Source organism: Phalaenopsis equestris, unplaced genomic scaffold (genome assembly GCF_001263595.1).
Source record: "Phalaenopsis equestris unplaced genomic scaffold, ASM126359v1 Scaffold000805, whole genome shotgun sequence".
NCBI lineage: Eukaryota > Viridiplantae > Streptophyta > Magnoliopsida > Asparagales > Orchidaceae > Phalaenopsis > Phalaenopsis equestris.
The window spans coordinates 110,792-121,391 of NW_018165245.1; the positions used below are offsets into that span (position 1 = coordinate 110,792).

Here is a 10,600-nt window from a genome sequence, read left to right on the forward strand (position 1 = left end):
TTCAGCATTATCTCTTCCTAGTATAATAACAACCCATAGGACTTCGAGGTAGCTCGCCTAGAGCGACGTAAATCCTCACCCTCTTTTAGGCCCCTGCACAACCAGGCTGTGCGACATGAGTCCTAACTCGATTTAGGCTCCGAGGTTATCGTACGGTACGATGCACACCCTCATTTCTCTGTGGGCGATTTGCATAATCGGATATTATGCAAATGTAAGTCCCAAATAATAAAATTGGCAGGATTGAACATTTAAATAACATCATCTCTAAAAATGCAGCCACACATTAGGATAGTTTGGGAAGTCACTGAGGGTTCTCCTCAGGATCTGTGACATCCCCTACCTTTTCTTTCCTTTGGACTCCTGAAATAACTGTTCATGTTTGAGCCACTCCCATTTGCCCTTCTACGTCCTACCTTGAAAACCTGAACCTTGAATTCTTGAAGACTAGAACCATTGATCATTATCGAGAGTTTTCTCAAGTGACTCCCGTCATTTGGGATGTAATTAACTATAGGGGCTTGCCTCTATAGGGAACTTGGAACCCAGATAAAATAAACCCTATTTAATCTTTGTGTTAAATAGGGGAATTTGTCGGTCATATATAAAAGGTTCGCAGACTAAACGGATGTCACAAATCTCTTAGTTTGCTGGATTGGGTCTATCGCCGAGGTCTACACTTATCTTTCGGGAGGGTGTAGTATTCGCGGTATCAGACACGATTATGCAAACTATTGGACGAATGAGATCCATTTGGTCTCATTTTTCAAAAACTAAAACACACTACTTTCAAAACCCAAACTATATATCTTTTATATTTAAATTAAATCTCAAAAATTATTTTCATATATCATATTTTTCAAATAAATCTAAATCAATCTAATCGAAACGAAAAAGTTGACCGACAGGTCTACAGGTTGATTTCCTCTAATGGATCAGCATCAATATTTCAGAAGTGTGGTAGTAAAAACAAGGGTTTGGAGTTCACTAATGTAGCAAAGGATGAGGTACACTATGAAAATACAAAAGACCACAAGTTGTAAGTTACCAACAACTAATTTTAACCAAAAAAGGGTCACTTTTAACCAAAAAAAAAAAGCAGACAAGATTAACTTATTCAAAGCAATAATTCAGTACTCGTCAAAATCATAAATTCAACAAGAGAAAATAGTACATGAACATAAAAAAAAGAAATAGTCAAGTTCATATCTCAAAAGAAAATCTGGCACATAACATACCTAACAAAATTCGAATCATGCACACAAAACCATTTTAGAAATAAAAAAAAACAGTAAGCATAGAAATCACCTATAGGAAGAACCAAGCCTCATGTTGATACAAAGAGTCACCCACAGAAATAGTGATGCATACCTATGCAATAATCTAAGAACAGACATCTAGCACAAACAACAATAGAGAAAAACAGCAATTTTCTTTAAAAACTCATTGTTCACTAAATTTTATGTGCCTCGAGAGTTATATTTATAGCCTACAAAAGGCCATACATAAGAAATTATTATCATATGAAAAAGTCTACTCAAATTAACTTATTTTAATTTATCCCTCTAATTCCAGTAGCAAAAATTCTTCCATGAATCCAATTCATTAATATTTAAGGATGCAACAAACTATTAAAGAAACGATGCCCAAATCAGAAAAAAAGGTGCAGAGGCCACTGTAGAAAATCTTGTAACCATCTATAAATACAACAAAGAACATAAATAAAGAATGAAACTCCTAGCTAACTTTTGTTTTAGTACCAAAATCCTCAAATTTGTAGTGTATAATGGGAATAGAATGAGCTAAATGGTTCTGCATCAATAAGCCCAGTTACAAAAATCTTGGCTCCAATAAATTGAACATTTGATATTCTTCAAGTAAGCTTGGAAAAAGCAACTGAGACCCTTGCAAAGGTAACCAATGAATTATGACAAATAAATCTATTCTCACAGCATATAAGAAACCTATGACATCTACCATGAATAGTAGATCGAAACCCCGAATATGAACTAACTTCTAAAACAAGATATCTAGTTGTGCATACCATTTTAGTCACTTCTTTATTTGCATCATAAGTCACAATCCTTCATTCACCCGATGCATAAGTGTATCATTCCTTTGCAACCCTAGCATACCTATCTCTACATATCAACTGCTCTCTAAACCTCACAACCACTCAATGTTTGCTCGCATGAGCCATTCCACCATTATCCTTTGCCTGTCTCTAAGATTGCTCAAGTCAGTGAATCTCCACATTTGCCCAAATCATTAGTTCTACTCTCACTTATGACCCAATTCTTGCTAAAAATCATAGCATCCAACTTTTCCCATCTCTCCTCTGCTCATGTGCAATTGTCAAAAGTAATGGCACTCAGCCTTTAACTTTCCTCCTTTAGCATCAAGTTCATATTTATGTTTTCTCATGATTTCATTCTTTCTTGTCAAAGTAAAATTATTTAATCCTTAAGATTTATTTAGATATTTTTAAGTTTTCTCAAAAAATTAAAAAAATAAAGCAAAAAATAAAATAAAAAATGAAGCTTGGTTTTTATTAATAAAGTTTTAAGATTATATTCATTAGTGATTTATTAATCATACAATATTTTTATTAATATTATTGAAATTCAAAAAAATGTGGAATAAAGTAAAATTTCATTGATATGAAAGGGAGTATAAATAACACTTACATGAATCCTAAAATATGAAAGACAATAAAAAGGAAATAATATGAAAGGAAAAATGTATCACTTCATATCTCCAATCAATCAATTTATATTAATTATTTAGAGATAAATGAAACATAAAATAGAAAAGCCTAAATTAGGAAAGAAACTAAATCCAATCCAAGGAAATAAAACTAAAATCGAAAATGAAATAAAATTATATTAGGAAATAAATTTAATCCTCATAATTTATAATAAGAATAAATTATTTCCTAATATAATTTCTAACACTCCTTCTCAAGTTAAACAATGGTTGAAAAAGCATGTTTAACTTGGATTTGAAAATAACAAACAATGGGCGAGAAAAAATATATATAAGGTAATACTTGAAGTTTTCTCGTAGTGTGGTTGTCTTTGACTACAGTTCCTGCAGTGTCAGTAGGTAAGGGGAAGGCTCCTACAGATAATGCTACAAAGGAATTTGCAAAGAATTAGACAACTACGGTTGTCATTGATTGCAATTCCTACAGAATGTGTAGGTAAGCGGAAAGCTCTTACAGGTAATGCAGCAAGGGAGTTCGCTGGACAGTAGACAACTGTAGTTTTTTACTGCAGTTCCTGCAGTGTCTGTAAGTAGACAGAAAGTTCCTACAGGTAATGTTGTAGAGGAGTTTGTAAGAAAGTAAACAACCTGCAGGAAAGGCTGACTTCCAGTTCACTGCGGTTGTCAATGGTTGCAGTTTTTGTAGTGCCTGTAGGTAGGCGAAAAGCTCTTTCAGATAATGTTGTAGTGGAGTTTGCAGGGAAATAGACAACCAAAAGAAAAAGCTACAGGATATGGCTTGCTGAAAAAAGCAAAAAAAAAAAAAAGTATTAACTTGTATTAACCCCAGACATCAAATCTGTATCCTTAGAAATGCAGAAACTCCTTAATTTATGTATTTTGTGAACATGGACCCAACTAGAACCTTGGAATTCAAGCACCTGAAGTCTCAAAGAGTTCACAGACGGTGAACAGTTCCCTGGAGCCAAGAAATCCAGCCTACATCTCTCCAACCACTCCAATTCTATGAAACTTGCTGTAACTCCATCGCAAGCAAGCAAAACCAAATCAGTCATATTAGGACAAGCCTTAATAGCATCATTCAATGCACCATCACAAAGTGATGCTCCAATTATTTCCAATGTCTTGAGCCTCTTAAAAACTCCCCAACTTGTAGACTTAGTTAAGGATACATCCCAAAGCTTGAGAGCTTCCAAATTATGTGTTGCACCAATGCAGTACACTCGACAATGGAATTTATTTGAGAGATTGTGGAATCTGCATCAGAGATTGAATGAAAGGCATTGCGAGGGAAGTATAGTGATGGGTTGTAAGGGACACAGTCCTTCCACCTCTTGGAGACATAGAGGCAGGCAACAACATCTCGAGCATTACTTATGTGATAGGATTTGTTGGATAATGGCATCGGGTAACATATCCATAATCGTTGCAGAAAATTTCTACTACTTTCAACAAGCGAACCACACGAAAAACTTGAAAGCAGAGAAGAAGCCATTAAGGGGAACAAGTTCAAAAGAGCAGATTAGAAGCCATAACAAAACCCTCACAGATCCTCCTCTTAAACCCCCTCTTTCTTTCCTCAACCAGCAACCTTCAGAAACTGATCACTGCAAGAAATCAGGGAAGTCGGACTGCAGGAAACTAGGAAGCCAGACTGCTGCGGGGTACAGGCGCCAAATAAAACAGCACTGAGGACCTGCAAAAAATTTGGGAAGCAGGACTCCTGCAGCAAACTGGGGTAAGAAATGAGTGGGAAGGACCTGCAGAAAACAGGCAGACTGTGCTTGCAGGGAAGGCCAGCGACTGTGATGGAAACCCGGAAGGGCTGATCGGATGCAGAGCAGGCTAGCAGCTCGGAAAAACAGTCAGAGGAGACGGCTACTCAAGAAAAAATTATTGTTTTAAATATCAAAACAAGTGTCCCTCCCTTCCCGCACAGAGGATGACAGGGAGTCTGACAAATCTGGAAGGAACAGTTGTTAGTATACGAAATTACGCTTTGATACCATGTTGAACTTCAGAATAATGTGGAATAAAGCGGAGCAGAATTTCATTAATGTGAAAGAGGATATAAATAACCCTTACATAAATCCTAGAACAAAAAAGAAAATAAAATAGAAATAATATGAAAAGAAAGATATATCACCTAATATCTACAATTAATTAATTTATATTAATTATTTGAAGATAAATGAAACAACATAAAATAGGAAAGCCTAGAATAGGAAAGGAATAAATCCAATCCAAGAAAATAAAATTAAAATATAAAAAAAATAAAATTGTATAGGAAATAAATTTAATCCTCACAATTTCTAATATGAATAAATTATTTTCTAAGATAATTTCTAGCAAATAAGAATAAATTATTTCCTAATATAATTTCTAACAAATATTACTAATCAGAATCTCAATGAAGAGCATTTTCTGATGTATAAAAAAATATGCTATGAATGTTCATGGATAATTCATCATTTGAATGTGGTGACATTTTATCTGTACATGATTGGTTATGGACTATACTAAACAATAATACTACTGAACTGCTGCCATATTTGATAATTCATGAATATAAGATTTGTCTAATTTGATGCATCAGTTACACTTGTTATGGTAATATAACATTGTAAATCATGCCGCAATCATTAATCACATTATGAACATTGTCCTGTCATTTATCTTTTAATAAATAGAAATTAAGAATTAAATTGTTAGGTAACTCATTAATTTCCTCTAGCATATCATAACAAGTTGTTTGATAGATCATCATTATGAGAGTTGATTTACCATAAGTGGATAGTCTTTAAGCTTAAGTATCAATCAAAGGCAGTTCAATTAATTAAGATTGATTTATTAGGTTTTGTGTAGTTTCTTTTAGTTGTGGTAATGCTTTCCTTCTCATTAATAAGTTTTTTAGCTTTTATTGATAGATTGCTAACCCTTTCATTCATTAAATATAAATTTATTTCATATATCTCATGATTGTAGATTTGCACATGTATAATTCATATGCAACTTTCTAATACAAAATAGTTTCACTTGGCCTTATCTCCTAGGTTGTGTTTAACTAGCAAGTTAAGGTTACATATCATGTACTTCCAAAGTGTATCATCTTCGAAATATAAGATGTGAAGATAATATTCATTGAAATTTCTAGGACATTGTAGATTTTACATGTAACTCTTAAATAGAAAAACTCACTTCTACTTTGTCAAATATTGTACAAAATAATATTTGTTCAAGCTCTAAATCAATATTTGCAATTTTATGCAACTTTTTTTGGTGGGTTTCATCCTTGATCTAAACATTTTATGGTTGCTTAATTTGTATTTTTTTTACTGCATTTAGTTCTTTTTGAACTCTAAAATTTTTATAGTTATCAATGTAGTTCCAAATTTAAGCTTCTAGTGAGAAGGCAAATTGATGTAGATCAAAGGATCTATAATCATCACTAAGAAACAAAATTCTTGTGTTGCGTTATTTTTTGCTATTTTAAGCCAACTGAGTTAGTTGGAGTCTAAAATAAAGCCTTATTAATTAGATGCCCTTATATATAAAAAATATATATATGAAAAATTTGAAATAATATTTATCAAAGCATCTATGCTAATACAAAATTAAAAATTAATATGAAATAATATATACATACACACACACAGATATATATATATATATATATATATATTAAATTAGTTCCCTTCCATGGATAAAATACATCTAAAAAATCCTAGCAAAAAATTGATGCCCTTGGAAATGGTCGAATAAGCAAATATGATGAAACATATGTCAAAGATTATAGGATTGTTTATTCAACAATTTTTTATCTTTGAGAACTTTTATTTATTGTGTTTCTTGGTCCTTTCTAGTTATTCGGAATTGTAGCTCATCTTAATCCAACGTCTAAAATGTTAGGACTACGGCTCATTGATGAAAACTTTTTATCAACGAGATTGGGACTATAATTTATTATATAACATGCTTTTACTTTAAAATGTTATATGTAAATTCATAGTTTTTATGCAATCAACATTCTAAGATCTTAAGGGAATTAATTCATAACATTTTAGGTGCTGCATATGAAATTTCAAATTATCTTTTGTTGCCTTTAAAATGTAGAACAACCAAAGCTAATGGGATAAGAATCACATGTCTAGTCCGATAAAAGATTGTTTCATGAAAAAGACAAATAAAGTGGCCTTCACACAAATAAAAAAGTCTTAGAAGGTTACATTACTACATATGTACTAAAAATTTAAAAAAATGGGAAAAAAATTAAGGGGAAGACTACTTATAGAAGGCTAAGAAGACAAATAGTTCTTTCATATGAACAAATATGCAAAAAAATGCTCATAAAAGAGAAAGATCTCCCAAAGAGATGCACTTACTTAACAAGATTTTGAGTGTTAATCATAATCAATTGGTATCTTGACCTTCATTCACTATACCATTCCTAAATACATCGAGTTTATATTCCCTTTTTGGTTAACAAAGTGGGTGAGTTGAGGTGATTCCTAAAATATATGCATTTGTAAGGAAAATTAATCATCCAATTAATCATATAGCAAAAAACTAATCTATCATAGGTTAAAAACCACAGCTTAATAGCTTGAGTATGTTTGATAATATGAGTGTGATAAGGATGTGCAAACGATAACTCTCCTAGATAGAGGAGATTAATCACAAATTAAATAGATTTGGAATCAAGGAAATAACTATACATAGAGAGGAAATGATCGAATTAGGAATATTATGGTGTATCATCTACGGAAATTTTGTAAAAAAAAACTGTTGAGTTGTTTGAGTATGCATATTAGAGGATAGAAGATGTGAATATAAGAAAGGATAGAATTAGTGAAATGCATATGGAGCATTGTAGACCAAGAAAAACTTGGTCATTACAATAACAACAAGAAGAAGCCTTTATCCCACTATGTAGAGTCGGCTACATGAATCCTTTCACTCCATTGTGTCCTATTGAGTGTCAAATTTTTATTTAATTATAATATATTAAGATCATTTTTTATGCAATATGTTGTCATTCTTAACATGAGTCAAATCTAAAATATCTACTCTCCTAATCGAATTATCAAATGGCCGACATTTAATGTGACCAAATCATCTAAGAACACTCTCTAATCTTGTCCGCCAATAGAGCTACACCAACCCTATCAAGAATATATTCATTTTGCATTTTATCTCTAAGAGTTACGGCACTCATACACCTAAGCATTCTCATCTCAGCAACACTTAGCTTTGTTTTATGCTTCCCTTTTAAAGGCCAACATTCCGCGGCATAGAGCATTGCAGGTCTCACCATCATCATATGAAATTTTCCTTTCACTCTAAGTGGTACTTTTCTTTTACACAATAGGCCCGAAGCATTCTATCCAACTTGATTTCTACTAATAAGATCTCCATCTATATCACCATCACTTTGAACAATAGACCTGAGTAAAATGTTTACACCTTTTAATGATTTGATCACCCACAATTGCAACTCTACCACTAGAGCTTCTATTACTAAAATTACATTCCATGTATTCAGTTTTAGTTCTACTCAAACGAAGGCCTTTAGACTAAACAAATTCGTCATTGATTGTTAAATAAACTTGAATTAGCTGTAGATAACGCAAATCATGCCGAATATAAATATAAGGACAAGGATTCATCAAATTAAATCGACATAATAGGGACAAAGCTAATGATGATGATTAGAGAAGATAAAGCTTTATTCAGGGTGGCAGCTTGTGCATGAAGCCACGTAATGCAAAACAACAACACTTGCGCTGCAGGTATACGCATTATGCACCCAAGGGGATAGGTGGGAAACCTATGGCCTTATGTAAAATCATTTAACGAAAACATGGCAGTTTAATAATCATTACAGACTGAAACGCAATGAACCAAAATATACACACAACACAAAGCTTTTTTCATAGTACATGCATTCTCCATTATTCAAATTCAATATCCACCTCTAGTTTACCCCTTTTAGTCCCATCCTTAATCATTCTTCCATGATTTATATGCACATTGGACCAACTTAGATAAGCACAACTAAGACTGGAGAAAAACGAAACAGCCTGAGCGCATGCTGACCACATCAATCAATAAGCAAATCAATGGTTTTATTTATCCTGCAAGCAATGCTAAGACCCAGCCTCCAAGGATGAACAATTTAAGAAATGCGGAAGACAAACCTGCCTTGTAGAGAAGGGCCTGAGCGATGTTCTTGACGTGCCAGGTGGACCTGCCGGTGGCGATGACTATGTGGTCAGTGCAGTTACATTGGTCGCCCACGTGTATCACCCTCACATCGTCCGCCTTGACGTCCCTGAGGACCTTTTGCACCTCTTCCAGCTCCAGTGATCCCCGTTTATTCCGGGTCGATGCTGTAGATAAAAACCCTAGCCGATTCCATAAAAATTCGCGACGATTGCAGAGCCCTGCAGGAAAAAAGCGCCGAAATGTTCCGAGCATCGAGAACGGCAGCAAAATATGAAGTAAACCTATGACGAAAGCCTAATCCAGCGCTCGCCTATCTGTGCGAACTTGTCGAAGAACTTCATCATCACAATTCTCTTCGATTTTTCTTTTTTTTTTTAATTTTTACTTTAAGAATAATCTAAACTATTTAATAAAATATTTTAATCACTTAAATTTTAAATATTATATTTCAACCCCTCAAAATTTTAAATATAATATTTTAACCACTCAGAGATTCACTCAAAAGCCTAAAATAATATGTAAAGGAGGAAAAATTATTCTATATGTGCAATGCATGGAAATCTGTATGCGGTAGCCAATTAGAAAATGCCACAGGAATCTGGCCCCACTAACGTAAAATATGTAAATTCCTTATTTTTAACTCCTGCGGCAGACCCGACCCTACTTTTTTTGAAAAATGAAAAGCATAAAGACTTCCCCCACTTTATTTTCGCACTTTAGGGTTTGGAGCTGCTGAAATGGATTGTTCTCTCGTTGAGGACAACGACAACGACTTCCAAATCCAAGTGAGTTTAGCTTCGCTCAGAATGTTTTCGACGAAGACAACAACAACGACTTCCAGATCCAAGTGAGTTTAGTTTCGCTAAGAATGTTTTTTTTTTATCTTGAAGACATTGTTGTGGTTTTAGGGTTCAATGGTTTGTGCGAGTTTTATTTTTTGATTTAATGGATAGTTGTGGCATTTGTCTGAGTTTATCGGATGTTTAATAAGTTGATTTAATAGTTACTTTAGTTGTTTATCGAAGGGATACTTCTGGCATTTGTCTCATTACTTGTGTCTAACCAGTTGTTTCTCTGATTTATCGAGTGTTACTTTAGTGATTTTCAAGATATTCGAAGTTGTTGTCGTTGTAACTGTTTATGTTATGCTGGAATTTAGTCTGGGATAATCGTTTTAAGTGTTATCGCGGTATATCTTGGCAGTATTCTCATGTTTTTTTTTGTTAATGAGGGATATTGGTGTTATTGTGGGTCTATTGTGGTATTATTATGGTTTTATTGTTGTGTCATTGTACTATTGAAGACAATTTTATCATTGTGTTTTTGTGGTTTTATTGTTGTGTGATTATGATTTTATTGTTATTGTTGTTTTAGTAGACGCACTTGTTTTACTATAGTGTTCGTATTATGAAAATTTATTGAAAATATTATGAAAATTTATTTCTCTTTAGAGCATTGCATTTCTATAACTTAAATCATTGCATGCAGGAAAGGAGTAACAAGGATGAACAATCCAAGATTGGTTTTTTAAATTATTTGATACAAATTTATGGGCAATGAGATCAGAGTTATTTAACGACTCATTGAGGTCTTTGTTAGAATCATGAAGAAGCGAAAAATTGCAATATGTGTAATATTCATTTTAGTG

General features: G+C 33.3%; 1 protein-coding gene across 1 annotated transcript in view; it reads right to left on the reverse strand.

Annotated features, from left to right (window-relative positions):
- Positions 1–9,309, reverse strand: part of LOC110031408 (protein Iojap-related, mitochondrial) — a 23,908-nt gene extending 14,599 nt beyond the window's left edge. The window contains exon 1 of the mRNA XM_020734585.1: positions 8,929–9,309. Within this exon, the coding sequence (XP_020590244.1) occupies positions 8,929–9,204 (276 nt within the window). The 5' untranslated portion in view covers positions 9,205–9,309. The remainder of the gene's footprint in view (positions 1–8,928) is intronic.
- Between the last annotated feature and the right edge of the window lie 1,291 nt (positions 9,310–10,600).